Source organism: Pogona vitticeps, chromosome 1 (assembly GCF_051106095.1).
Source record: "Pogona vitticeps strain Pit_001003342236 chromosome 1, PviZW2.1, whole genome shotgun sequence".
NCBI lineage: Eukaryota > Metazoa > Chordata > Lepidosauria > Squamata > Agamidae > Pogona > Pogona vitticeps.
In genome coordinates, this window is record NC_135783.1 from 215412859 (window position 1) to 215427653 (window position 14795).

At 41.8% G+C, this 14795-nt stretch overlaps 1 protein-coding gene across 2 annotated transcripts in view; it reads right to left on the reverse strand.

Annotated features, from left to right (window-relative positions):
• The window catches only part of RIF1 (replication timing regulatory factor 1), a 40105-nt gene that overhangs the window by 9215 nt on the left and 16095 nt on the right, over positions 1-14795 (reverse strand). For both annotated transcript variants that reach the window (XM_020797080.3, XM_020797079.3), the window contains exons 11-26: positions 12776-12949; positions 12527-12637; positions 12278-12340; positions 10661-10761; positions 10184-10270; positions 8281-8354; positions 7808-7988; positions 7513-7620; positions 7256-7405; positions 7031-7130; positions 6139-6403; positions 5206-5245; positions 4355-4557; positions 3021-3120; positions 2662-2793; positions 423-565 (exon numbers count right to left, since the gene is read on the reverse strand). In XM_020797080.3, coding sequence (XP_020652739.3) covers positions 423-565; positions 2662-2793; positions 3021-3120; positions 4355-4557; positions 5206-5245; positions 6139-6403; positions 7031-7130; positions 7256-7405; positions 7513-7620; positions 7808-7988; positions 8281-8354; positions 10184-10270; positions 10661-10761; positions 12278-12340; positions 12527-12637; positions 12776-12949 — 2032 coding nt within the window. The remainder of the gene's footprint in view (positions 1-422; positions 566-2661; positions 2794-3020; positions 3121-4354; positions 4558-5205; positions 5246-6138; positions 6404-7030; positions 7131-7255; positions 7406-7512; positions 7621-7807; positions 7989-8280; positions 8355-10183; positions 10271-10660; positions 10762-12277; positions 12341-12526; positions 12638-12775; positions 12950-14795) is intronic.

Here is a 14795-nt window from a genome sequence, read left to right on the forward strand (position 1 = left end):
TTTCAATAAAATCACGAGGAGCCGAAATACTTTGTTGTACAACACAGTGCTTGAGCCATTAAGTGGAAATAACTGAGATGGCTACTTACAAAAGCCTAATGGGAAGCCTCTAAAAATTCAAGAATGGCACACACACAACCTTAAAACTGGAATTAGTTGGTAAAAAAGACAACCCAGGAATGATCACAGCATCAGAAGAATATGCAGAGTGAAACCTCCTTCTGGTTACTGAAACCAGAGAAAAATGAGCGCAACTAGACAGGTATTTCTCACTCTTAGGAGCCACCAAGTCACCGTTTTAGTACAGTACCTTCCCCTGTTGCCTACTAGCAGGGCTACTGAAAAGACCATGTGTGTTCTGACTCTTAAGATCTAAAAGGATATATACAAGAAGAGTCTGTGGGACCAAGAAAGATGCAAACCTTTTAGTTCTCAGAACTTCTTTTTGGTGCTCTGTCAACACTCTTTCCTTTGTTTCTGGAGGAATAAACACGAAGTCAACTGTGTTTTCTTCTTCCAGGACTGTATTTTTTCTCTTTGATTTCAACAGTGGGAGTTCTAGTTTCTATTGGATGAGAAAGCAAACAAGGTAGAGGAATCGTTACTTGTGTGATGCCTTTGTCACAGGTAAAATACAGTGAGGTCTCAACCTATGGAATTAATCCGTATTGGAATGGGGTCCGTAGGTCGAAAAGTCCTCAAGTGGAAAATGCATTCCCCACAGGAACGCACTGAAAACCAATTAATCCATAAACTGCCCAAGAAACACCTCCCCCCCCCCCACTGTACTGCAGCCAAAACTGTGCTCACGACCTGGGGTTCAATCCCAGGTAGCCGGCTCAAGGTTGACTCAGCCTTCTATCCTTCCGAGGTTGATAAAATGAGTACCTAGCTTGCTGGGGTGGGGGTGGGGGCAATGTGTAGCCTGCATAAGTAACTTGTAAACCGCTCAGAGAGTGCTTGAAGTGCTATGGGGCGGTATATAAGCAGCACACTTTGCTTTGCTTTAAAATTAAAATACATTAAAAAATTAACCTTACCTTTTCATAGTCTTCCAGCGGTCCCCCACCGCCGCCATAGGTCTCAGAGAGCTTCGGCGCGGCTGCCTGAGGCCTCTCGGAGCTCCCCCGCCGCTGCTGGAGGACTGAGGGAGTCTGAACATGGCCAGGATCGCCTGGTGTGGCTCCCACCAACGGTGGCGGCGGCGGACCTCCAGGTGCCTTCCAGGGCTTCTCCGCTGCCATGGGAAGCATCTCAGAGGTCGCCCTCCCACCGCCGATAGTGCTTCGGAGGCACTCTCGGCGGTGGGGGGCCCCTCTGAGATGCCTCCCATGGCAGTGGAGAAGCCCTGGAAGGCATCCAAAGGCAGATCCATGGCCTATAGACTGGAAGGGGGAGGCGGGTAAAGTGCCAAATTTGAATTGGGCGCTTTCCCCGCCTCCCTCTTCTGGTCCATAGGTCGATTCTCTGGTTGCAAGTCGAAGTAAAACTTTGCGGCTGGAGAAGTATGGATCTTGAAAAGTTCGTAAGTGGAGCAGACCGTAAGTCGAGACTCCACTGTACTTGAACCCTTCAAGAATTCAGCAGGAACTATTCAGCAGAACTCCAGATTGTTGACCAACAGTGTGTGTGAGAATCAGAAGAAGTGCAATTTTGTGAAGTTAGCACTGGGCTTCTTTCTATTCAGTAAGTCTCAACCGTTGTCTAGTATTCAGCAATGCTAAGCTGGAGGGCTTCTCTCCTTCCTTTTCGCATACATGCAACAGGGAGCACTTAATACACTCCTGGCACTTGGGATTTTGTACACATGCATGACCACTCTTTTATTTAGGGCAAAAGGTTAGCCTTCCACATCTTTCCAGTTCTGAACAAGACTTCTCACGGGGCTAGACTTCTCACGGGGGTGAGAAAACATCAACATATCTCCCCCACTCTGGCTGCCTTGCATTGGCTGCCCGTTTGTTTCTGCATTGATTTCAAAGTGTTAATGATGACATATAAAGCCCTAAATGGTTTAGGACCTCAATATCTAGCGGAACGCCTCCTCCCACCTAGATCTACTGCGATCGCTTGTTCTAGCCAGGAGGGGCGGCTGAGGGGCCTAATGCTGAGGGAGGCCCAAAGGGAAAGAACAAGAAACTGGGCCTTCTCGGCAGTGGCTCCTCGCCTTTGAAACAATCTGTCCTCAAATATCTGTCTGGCTCCCTCGATGGGTGTTTTTAAGAGCAAACTTAAGACTTGGCTGTTTAGGCAGGCTTTCCCTCCTGTCATCACTTGAAAAATTTTTCCCATCTTGAACGATATTAATACTTTTAAAATTTTATTACATGTTTTTATTATATCTATTACTGTTAGCCACCCAGAGTAGACTTTGGTCTAGATGGGTGGGGTATAAATTTAATAAATAAATACATAAATAAAAACAAGTATACATGTGATTCAAAACCCTCCATACCAATACTAGAGTCAAGTACAGGGAACCCTGCTTGGAAAAAATATGTACAACTAATTTTTGGTGTTTCCTAGCTGTATGGCATGAAACAGGATGCATGATGGATGACCAGGTTCATGAAGAACAGTCTGGGAAACAGTGTTTTTTGTTTACAAGACTGCCCATCTACAACCCACAACTGCAAAAGAGTTCTGGCCTAGACTGCTTACCTTCGTAGGTGTTACATGAGAATTGACATTGTTTTCCTTTAGTTCACTGGCCTGACTCAGCAAAGAGTCTCTTTTCCCAGTAGGTTTTACTTCTATTCCACTTATTTTTGAACTCCACTGGGAACTCTCTGTCTGTTCCAAGAGAATTAAGGAATAATGTTATCAAAAGTCATCAAAAACTTTCAAAGCATCAGTTTTTACTGCAAAATGTCACTGATATTAGATGGTCACAAGTGCCAAGGCAACAAGGTTTTTCCTGAAAGCCTTTCCTTTCCCGGTTTGAAAAACTTAAACCTCTAAATGTTGTGCTCCACTGGAAGGAGAGTGGTAACAAATTCAAAATTTAACACCATACTTACAGAGTCAGAGAATGTCTCATCAAACTCTTTCACGATCTCAATGCTTTCAAAACCAGGCAATAAGAGTAATGTTTTCTGCTTGGCTTGACATAAAACGGATCTGCAAGGAAACAAATCACAAAGTTCCTACTCAAAATATAGAACTTGTGGTGGTATTCAAAGGATGAAAAATCATGAGTTTTATTAAAGTATCTTCAGCACATAAACACAACAAGGAGTTGAGGTTAATAACCATGCTACACTTTCACTGAAGACTAGTACTGCATGTTCAAATTTAAATATCATACACAATCCCTTACGGTTTGGTATGTCTGTATGATAAAGCCTTTGTACTGTCTTTCTCTCTAAATAAAGTATGTTCTGAAAAGCAAGAGAACTCGCCTCTTTTCAATGTGCTAAATGCACCTCTTACTCTTTTGTTTATTCAAAAGATATCAAATACTATTATGTGGAGACAAAGCATCCATTCAAACAAACAGGAAGGAGATGATGATTCGTATCCATGGGGACTGAATCCCACACTAGAAGCTGTACAGAGTCACATATGCCCCTCCCCATAGAAAGACAGCTATAAGCTGTCCCGAAATTGTGAGCTGGGTTAAAGGAATGGCAGATAAAAACATTAGGCAGTCCCTAACCTGTAGACATTTTACCTCTTAGAATTTCACTCTAACACATAGTCTGAGGTGTTGAATGGGGCAACCATCAAGGGAGAAAGGGTTTAAGACCCACTCATTTCTACCCAGATTTTCACCCCCTCCAAAGCTAGTTGCTGTTTCTAAGTAAAATGGTTGGGAAAACAACACAATGGAAAGTCCCATCCAGTGTGGCTTTGATACAGCACACTCAGATGAATGTTGATTGCTTCAATGCACAGCCAGCGCTCTTTTTCAACTCCTTCATTTAAAAATCTCTGTGTGTGACAGAACCTGGAATAGGTCAGGTAAGACATGAGCCAGGTCTCCCAGGGGTTCTGAGAGAGAAACAATTTTTTAAAAATTTAATTTATACCCCACCTATCTGCTCAGAACGAGCACTCTAGGCGACAATGGTCACATCCCTTCCTCCCTCCTCCTACATGCCACTTCCTAGGCTGCTCTGAAGGATCTTTCAATTGTCTAGAGCAGCTCTCCAGAGAAAAGCCACCAAAAACAGTCACCTAATTCTTGCTGGACCAGAGTCTGTTTACAAATAAGCAGCACTACTCTATTCAGAGAAGGACACGTCTGGATCAAACGCCATGACAAGTTTGGGTGAAGAAAAGCCTAGACAAAAGTTAAAGTCTGTGTTTATAGGCCTACGGAGTACAGCATAAGCACTACAAGTCCTCTTACTTTAATCCTTCCGGGTATGTCAACGTTACAGCTTTACCAAATGTTGCATTCCAGAATTGAGCAGCTTGACTGCGTATCTGCTTGTTCTTGTTCAAAAGTGTGATGGCCAGCAGTGGAGAAAGCTCCTGAAGCAGCTCACTGTCAAAGGGTCCAGTATAATGGGACTGCAAACAACTAATACTTTCCATTAACAACTTTTCAAGCTGGGGAGAGGGAAAAAAAAGAAGAGTAGAGTAAGATATTCATAGAACAACCAGTTGTAAACAAACACAGGCCACACCTGAAGTCAGGCTTCTACACACACAAGGAATGGATCAACCCTCTGCCATGTAGGTAACCATTTCGAAAAAATCTATGTGGGTTTTCATTATGCAATAGTCACACAAATATTACAATCCTGTCTGTGCTAAATGGACAAGAGTTCACTGGACAACAAACACACACAACCTACTGTGGCTTTTTATAGAACTGGGCCGTAAGGAAGTTAAATACAAGTTTCGGGTATTTAAGTGGAACCCCTTTTTCACAGGCCCACAAGCTGACACCTTAGTCAGTGCTGCTCCGAATCGCACAGCTGGAATCACAGCTGTCACCGCAGGAAGGACGGCCTTCAAAGCATAAGAGGCCAGCTTCTCAAATGCAAGACAGAACAAAGCCGTACGCATGCAGGGAACCTTGTAGAAACCTCTATCAGACCACAATTCCTGCCAACGTTTAGCAGCCACCTATAGCAAGAAGTGCACCAAGGGGGAGCATGTAAGGCAGAGTTGTAGGGCAGCCTATGTGGCCCCTCCAAGAGGAGGAAGCTAAAGGGGCAGAAAGATAGCAGCTTGTGTGCCAAGTTCTATTACCTTGCTGTTGAGTCCATTGGCCACTTTAGATACAGTAGATCTGGCAGGGAAAGGAGATGTAATATATGAATATCTATGTGCCAGATAATGGCATCTGCTGTCTAAATACAATTTTAAAAACAATCAGTTAAGTTGAAATATAACTATATGCAAGAAATGATACAGATCTGTCCAGTCAAAGGGCTGGTTATGACAGCAATTTAATAATTCAATTTATCAACAGATTAAAAAAATCACAGTCTTCAAGTTCCAGCTCAGCTATTCAGACATGATGGGCACAGAATTCCAACTAGCAATTATCCCACTACAAGTTTGTTAAAATGACCATTCAGAAAGCATCCAACTTTAACCTACTACATTTTTAAGGCTATTACCCAATTAAAGTAGTCAAAATTGATCATTTATCAGATTGGCATAAAAACAGGAAAAGAAGCAGCCCAAATGCAGACTTCTGTTTCTGGATTATGCACCAGTGCATCAACACAAAGGTGTTTCCCCGCAAGAGAGAGCAAAGGCAAAATTCTTCTCTGAGGCTGATGCTTGTGCTCTGCAATTCTTACAAATATCTGCATTTTTTTTTTAAAAAATAACACAGCAGTTTTTTTAAAATCAGCAGGACTTTTATCAATTAAAGAATTGCTGCCATAGTAGAAAATTTGAATCAAGGGTCTGTATAAGGTGCTATAAATCTTCCAAATAAATGTCAATATAGTATTTCTGCAATTCATGGGACTCGTGACGTATAATCAAGTCCTTCTGTCAAGCTGCTTAAAACAGCTACATGTGACCAATGAGAACACATCTGGTCTGTTAATTTAAACTATAACTTCAGAGGTCTGTTACCTACATAGTAACTAGAGGGCCTACCTAGCAAAAGCAGCCTGCCATCCTCGTGCCAATACAACCACAGCCCAACGAACCACATGCACTTACTTTGTTTTTTCATAAAATGCTGCCAGTGGATTCAGAACAGCTCCAATCAGAGATCTGAGGACCGAAGGCAAAGAGATGTGGCCAATGATGTTCTGAAGAACACCAATGACAGAAGCCCCGATGGGGGCCAGTTTTTCCAGGCCAGAGTCCTTGGATGCAAGCATCTGAAGGGAATTTATTAGTATCACCAGAAGTTTAATTAAGGATGACAGCTTGCCAAGGGGATCTTTCTTCTTTTTGGACCAGTCTGTAGAGATCTGCGGGGCTGAAGAACAGTTTGTTATGTAACAACACAGCCTGAACATTCAGCTAAACCCACATTAGTTATTCAGACTGATGATAAGTCATGTTTGCCCTTGCATCAGTAGATACTGATGAATGGCAACTTCACCTTTCATACCTTACTTTAAGAGACTACTGTTCTCCAATAGCTGGAAAACTGCTCATTTGCTATTCATCCAGAATAATAACTCTGAAGAAGGCTGCAGAATCATGTGTGCCTTTTCTGTGGCCTAAGGCCACAGGCTAATCACAAACAGAGCAGACCCACGGAATCAGTGTGCTTTGCCTAAGAGTGGACTTATCCTTCAACAAGTCATTCACTAGGCCTATACTAGGTAGGGACCAGCAACTGCACATAGGCTTGTGTTTCAAATATTAGGTTTCACAGGAATCCGGGTTAGCAGTAGCCATGTTCAGCAGAACAGAAGATTCCGAGAGGGCAAACAGAGAGGGATAGCACAGAAACAGTTCTAGCTGCAGGACAGGTGGGCAAGAATGAACACAGAATGGTTATCTGGTGACTGTATGTGGCGAGAGGAGGAGGGGGCAGAACAGGGGGATGAAACCTAACAGAAGAAGTCACACCCCGAGGCATACTTATTGTTCTTACATTTATTTGCCGGCTGGTATTTCGTACCGTAAGGTGCAAAATTGATGCAGTTAACCATAACTGACGTGATGTATGTGAGTCCATCCAACATGGGCTGATTCTGGAAAAGAATAACCAAGATTTGTCACCCAACTTTGCAAAGAATGAGGGAAACAGTAAGGGCTTACACAAAGCCCCAAATCACACTCAGTATTAACTGGGGCGTGCCTGTGCTCCTATACTTACAATACACGTTTCATCTTCTAAACCAGATATTACTTTGGCACACAGCTCTTCACAACATAGATTATCTTCTGCTGTTGCCACCAGCAACGCACAGCGGGCAAATGCTCGGTAGAGGTCCGACCAGGAACGCAGCAATGTTTTCATGATAGGCTGCAGGAAAGTGTGTTTTAAAAAACAAACAAACAAAAAAGGTCAGATCGTATTTCTTTGCCAACTGGCAACAACGCTTGAAAAACATCACTGAGTTGTTTTCCTACCTGTAGAAACTCAGAAGATGGGAAGATGTGATTTATAGGTAGCAGCAACGCACTGTATATTGCACTGAAGTTATGTTCCAAAGCATCACCTTGATTTACTTCATTTGTCTAAGGGGGACAAAAACTAAAGTTGGAATAACCTACAGATTTTTAGTACACAAAGGACCTGACATTTAAGCTTTTGTTTTTAGAATGTCCTTCGTGTGCATGACCTTTCACAATCAGGAACTTTCATTCTAAATACAGAATAATTTCCATATAAGTGATCTGAGGAGACAAAGCTAGTCCACCATACCTGGTTAATCCACTCCGTTAATGGGCTAACCAAAATACTCCATATTCGCCAGAGTTGTTCTTTGTCTTCCAGGTACTGAGCACTCTGATTAACAATGCTGATTACAGATTCACTAAACGCCAGAGGAGAAGTGGGGCCGGAGAGAACAAATTCTACCAGAGATTCATAGTTCAAGAAAAACCTAATTTAAAAAAAAGGAAAAGAAAAGTTATTCAGAGAGTCAAAACATCACAAATTTTATTTAGCAAATGACTACAGCTTGAACAATATGTCATAGTCTTAACTTTTTGGGGGTAGGGACAAGGATAAGATTTTATACTCTTGAAGCAGTAAGGCACTGTCACCAGCAAAATTTCAGTCCTCAAAAGAAAAAGAAGTCTTTATAAATTAAACTGCCTCTCAACAACAGCTGAGCGAAGGATGCTTAATCATGTGAGAATTGGAGGAGCATACTTTAATTCTGGCATACCTACCTTTCATCCTGAACACCACATTTCAATAAGTCTTCATAGAAAGAAAGCTGAATTAAGAACAATGCTGGAGTTCCCTAGTGTGAAAACAACAACACAGTACTTAGTTCCAACATACAGTATGTCTGGCTTACACATATGGACTCACGCCACTGGTGGGCCCTGGAGGACTCAAGGGCTTTGTTTCCTACTTTTCAAGCAACCGATTCTTGCTAAATGAGTCAGCCTGTAAACGTAAGATAGTCTGAGTATACTCTTGCGTACAATACTGTGGCTTCTGGAATTTTAAATACCTGGGGCACTCATATTTTAACCTGGTAAATATTGCTGAAGACCACTATCTTTTTATGGCTCTGAACTGGCCACCAGTGAGTGATTATGTTCTCTGATCTCCGGAATAACTGAACATGCCTAGCCCGGCATTACCATTCCGACACAAATGGACCTTATGCCTGAGCTGAGAAATGGTTATAACCAGGCATCTGGTGTTCAAGTTAGCTCAGACCATGTCAGCGATGCAGATCACATTCGAGATGTGATCGCCTCATTTGCATCAGTGGGACCTATGTGACCCATGATTATGGTTTCTAATTAGCATGTGACTTTTAAAGAGACGTTTTTCAGTTCAGTACTTGGTTTTGAAACAGTGTTTGAGCGAACATTTGCCCTCAGAATGTATCAACGCTCTACTACTCGATTTTGGAGCAAAAAGCGCCCCTTAGAGCTTTTTAAATCCAAAATCTAGAATATAGTCTACCTGAGAGCAAGAAACACTGTAGTCTTTAAAAATGAGATCGTGATGAAACAAATAATTATCACTCTCCAAAGGCTGAAAACACCAAGACATCTAGTTCCACATGGCTCGGACATCCAGTCCAGAAGTTCCAAGAGCCAGAACTTCTTTTCCCTATGTATTTTTATTCCACATTTTCATTACAAATGTGAACTGTTCTCAGAAGTTACATGAAATTGATACATAAATACCCTGTTTCCCTGAAAATAAGACCTAAACTGAAAATATGCCCTAGTATGATTTTTCAGGGTGCTCGTAATATAAGCCCTACCCCAAAGATAAGCCCTAGTTAAGTGAAACCCCACCCTCCACCATTGTACAACAACCCGAAGATGACGTGACTGTATTTGAATAAATGTAGATTGTTGTACATGAAAAAAATAAAACGTCCCCTGAAAATAAGTCCTAATGCATTTTTGGAGCAAAAATTAATATAAGACCCCGTCTTATCTTTGGGGAAACACGGTAAGAGATACACAACTCAAACAAGTACTTACTTATAAAGTAAGAGAAAAACAAAAAGCATGCTAAACAGGAGCAGCTCCTGGTGTTTCCATTGCCTGCCTACCTCTTTCTCCAGGAATCCTTGTCATGCAACAGCTAACAGCCCAGAAGTAGAGCTGCTGAACCCTTTGCTTGCCTTTGTTTCCCACTTCATATAAAGGCAATGACCAAACCTTTGTTGTGGTTATGAGATACCGAGTTTGGGGCTTTTGTAACATCTTCACTCCATTCTCCCATCTCTGACCTGGCAAGACACATCAGCTGACCAGGCAAATGCCATATTCATTTACCTGGTATCTCTGTAGCTGTACTAACTTGTGTGGGGTATTGAAAGAAATCTTAAGGAAGAATTTAGGATATTCTGTCTGATTATTTATGCTTTGGGGCAGAGAGGGTGTTGTGGGTGGGCAAAATTCAACCCTCACTCCTTCTGGGAAGTTGATTTAGTGAGATGTAATGGAAACCAATTCAGTACTACACATTCACTATCCTAAGTCGTTGTGAGACACTCCTCAAGGCAACAAAAGGTCACACCATCTACTATTCTACCATGAACATGCACATTTACACAGACACATTGAAAAATGGACTACAGACATATACACTTACATTTAAAAGATCCATGTCAGCAACCTGATAGGCTGGCGATCCTAACATTTTTGGAGGCAATTCTTTAATTGTGATTTCCATTAGGGACTAATGAAGAAAACAAAATATTGTTACTGAAATAAAATGACAATCAAGTGCTGATGCCAAACTATAACTGCTAATATAGGAAAGTGCTATTCATTTTATTTCAGAAGTTGCAAGTAATTGGGAAGAAAATAAAAATTGCCAGAAAAGGTGCGAGCATGAGAAAAGAGCAATGCCTACAATTTAATGCCTATAAACCTGATTACTCTGAAGTGCTAAATAGTACGTACAGTTTTAACCCACAGTTTAATACATTTCAGTGGTAAAACCAACACTATGTACCAATGTCTGAGCAACAGCTAACCAATTCAAAATAAAAATCACATAGATATAATGTCTCTTGTAATAATATATAATGTATGTATTCACCACACAAACTATAGTAACACTTACCAATGATTTTAACACAGGCAGTTCTTTCGACATGACAATATTTTTTAAGGCCTTCAGCAACATTGTGAGCACTTCTGAATTTTGCCGCTCTCTTTTGCTGCCTAGAAATACAAGATGCAGAACAAAGGTCTTAAGCATTCCTGATTACAGTGGTGCCTCGCACAACGATGTTAATTGGTTCCAAAAAATTCATTGCTGTGTGAAACCATCGTTCTGCGAAACACCATTTCCCATAGGAATGCATTGAAAACCGGTTAATCCGTTCCAATTGGAACGGATTGCAGTCCTTAAGCAAAAATTGCCATAGGAAACATCGTTGAGTGAAACACGGTTCCCCAATTGAAATGCATTGAAGCCGACTCAATGCATTTCAATGGCTTTGCGAAGTCCTTTATCGCTCCTGTAAAAGTGTCGTACAATGTTTGGAACCTGTTTTAAATGCTTGCAATCATTAGCCCACCTCCTGAACCCTATGCAAACTTAATTTGGTGTTGTTCTGAGTCGTCATTAATTTTTGGTAAATTTTTTTATTCTCCCTTGAAAGCCTTTGAAAATTCAACAAAAATTAATGACGACTCAGAACAACACCAAATTAAGTTTGCATAGGGTTCAGGAGGTGGGCTAACGATTGCAAGCATTTAAAACATGTTCCAAACATTGTAAGACACTTAAAAATGAGCAAAAACGGACGTCGGAAAGGACTTCAAAAGCACTGAAGCTGGCTTCAGTGCTTTAGAAGCTCTTCTGTTTTCGCTCATTTTTAAGTGTCTTACAATGTTTGGAACATGTTTTAAATGCTTGCAATCGTTAGCCCACCTCCTGAACCCTATGCAAACTTAATTTGGTGTTGTTCTGAGTCGTCATTAATTTTTGGTGAATTTATGTTTTTTCTCTCATTGAACTCTACTGAACTGTCCGTCCAATGAATTTCAATGAGAGAAAAAACAAAAAATTCACCAAAAATTAACGACGACTCAGAACACCGAATTAAGTTTGCATAGGGTTCAGGAGGTGGGCTAATGATTGCAAGCATTTAAAACAGGTTTCAAACAGTTTAAGATACTTTTACAGGAGCGAAAAAGGGACATCGTTAAATGAAATTCCTCCATAGAGAACATCGTTAAACGATGGGGGAAATTCCTCAAAGAAACCCATCGCTGTGTGAATTTGTCGTTGTATGAAGCAATCGTTGTGCGAGGCACCACTGTAGTTTGATTTTACAGAACAAACACAAAACAAGACAATGTTACTTCTGCACATTCTTGAAAGAGGATTGTTTTCAGGTAGATCACTCATGTTGGTAACAAATCTCTCCTCTGCAGCTCTAGACCTTAGAAGGCTTCTGTTTAAATCAGAGGCCGACATCCTTTTGAGTTGCCAGACTTGTATGGAATGCAAGGAACACATTCAGATGTGCACACAGCACAGAGAACATGACAACTTCTTCCTCACTGTTAGGGAGACTGAACAGTTAATAAGACAGAATACATCCCCGTCTAACATCCTCTCTCAACCATGCTTCTTCTCCATGTTGTGTCCTAAGAGCAGCCTCTTCTCCACAGTATAGTTTACCTATCAGGACAATTAAATGTTGTAATTATACAATTATATAATTACCTGATTCAATTGCACTTCTCACAAAACCAATCATTTCTTTCCATATGGCACTCAGAATAGTATCTGCAGGACAAGAAATAAAGATAAAAGGATGAATCACCCTAAGCAGTCAGAATGATTTCTGATGTCATATAATAAGCCAATGGAAGAGACAGGTAACATGTTTTGATTGCTGCACTTTAAAAGAGCCCTCTCTGAATGAAACTTTGCCTGACATTATGTTTTTTGCATAAAAGGACAGAATCTTACCAGACGCTTCTTTTCCAACTGCAATGAAACCATCCTGAACTGCATTTATGAATGTGCTGGCATGCTTGCAGAAGAAAGAAGGGCTGCTGATTACAGAGTACTGAAGAGGTTCTAGGTGGGGAAGAGAGAGCACATGTTTTCTAAGACTGGCAGAAGGTAACCGTCAGCAAGTTAAAGAAACAAGGAGGAAAACCAATGTCGTGGCGTCTTGGAGCTCGACAGAACCCTTTCAACAGGCTGTAAACTTACCTAAACTAAGTACAACACTGTTTTCCTTGGCAAAATTCAACACTTCTGGCCCCACGAAGAAGTGGAGTAACATTTCTATTCCTAGAAGTTGAATGGATGGGATAACTACCATTCCTCCGATGCTGGAATTCAGTTTTATCCTTGGGCTGGCGGAGGCTCCAGAAATGAAGCTTCCTAAAGGAGAAAGGAAACACTGCTTTTTATGTGTACATCACTGAATAAAAAGAGATTGATTCTCACATGTGAAAAAGCACAACATGCAAAAGGGGGCCGATTTAAGTTTAGCTCTCTCTCTACTTTAAAGGAGACTGTAGACTATACTATACTTCAGAACCTTTCACAGCTGTAGCCCTGACTGCTTAATTCAAGTTTATGGTATTGGCTAAAAGCCGTCACAATTGTTTAAAATACAAATATGATCAAGTAAAATAATGATAAAATCACAGACATATAAAATAACAAGAGACCATATCTGGGAGTCTCCCGCACAATTGATCGTGATGGCTCTCAGGAAATTAGCACGAATGTTTCTGGCTGCTTTTGCAAACAGTATGTAACATATGGGTTACAGTCCAAAAGTAACCGGCCCATCTTTATCTGAGGGCTTTCCTCCTGTAGGGCAGCCAAAATGTTTCCCAGGAATTTTTCTCTAGGTTTTTTTTTTTTTTTGATAGAACTGACAGTTGAGTAAATAGTGAATAACATCCTCTATCTCACCTGCTCCGCAAATACACAGCCTTAGATGCTTAGGAACATTCATGTACCTGCTGTCTAAGACAGCGGTTGGCATGGTTTGAAAACCGAGTTCTGTGAATGTGGTTCTCAGGGAGGCAAAAATAACTGTATGTAAGTATTGCACCCTTGAATGGTTTGTTTTCAGCTGATGGTACCAGTGAGAGAAATCTGAAGAGTCCGTTAAAGCTAAGTCCTGGTTATTATTACCAATTTGTAGATCCCTCAACATTCTTTTAACCCCAGAAAAAACAAAAATGTCTGTGGAGAGGGATTTAGATTTTAGTAGGGTTTGAACTGAAGTTGCCCAGCCACCACTCTTCCATTGCTCCAACATAAAGCATTTAAGTAGAGGGCGATCGGACATATCCATCAACCTCTTATAGTAAGAGAATATAGCTAGAGCTGCCCTGGCTTTAACGGACACCATGCCTGTCTCTGTTCTAAGAAAAGCTGCCACGGTCCCCCGAGGAGCCACGAGGATGTGTCTCAGAAACTTGTTCTGTCCTATTTCAAGATGGTATAAGTTATTCTGATTCATACCCCAGATCTCAATTCCATGAAGCACTTGAGACATCACCTTCCCTGATTAGATTTTTAATAAAGCAGGGATTACTAGTTTACCACTTTTAGAATGGAAAAATTTGGCCAGAGCATGGCTAGATTTTTGAACCAATATTTTCATGCTCTGTCTCTGGGATTTCCAGAATGCTTAATTTAGGGAGAGATGAACCAATCTCGGTGGAAATACCTGCATATCAGAGCATGTAGGACTACAACCACAGAACTTAATTTTTTAATACAGTGGTGCCTCGCTTAACGGGCGCCCTGTTTAATGACGAATCCGCATAGCGAAGATTTTACGATCACTTTTGCGATCGGATTGCGATGTTCCCTATGGGGAAAAATCGCAAAGCGATTTTCCCCATAGGCCCCATTTCCCAACCAGCTGACTGGTAGGGGGCTTCGGATCTTCCGAAGCTCCCGCCAGTCAGCTGGGGGAAAATGCTGGCGGGTGCTCGGGAGGAGGGCTGGAGAGCCTTCCCCCGCCCTCCTGGCCAAATGCCAGCCGGCCAAAAAAGCCGGGATGCGCTTGGGAGGGCGGAGGAGCCTTCCCCCGCCCTCCTGGCCAAGCGCCGGCCGGTCAGCTGGCGGAAAGAGCCGGGGTGAGCTCGGGAGGACGGCGGAGGAGCCTTCCCATGCCCTCCTGCCCCAGCCCCACTTTTGGCCAGCTGATCGGCGGTTCCAAAATGGCCACCACAACCATTTTCGCGCAATTTCCTCGCTT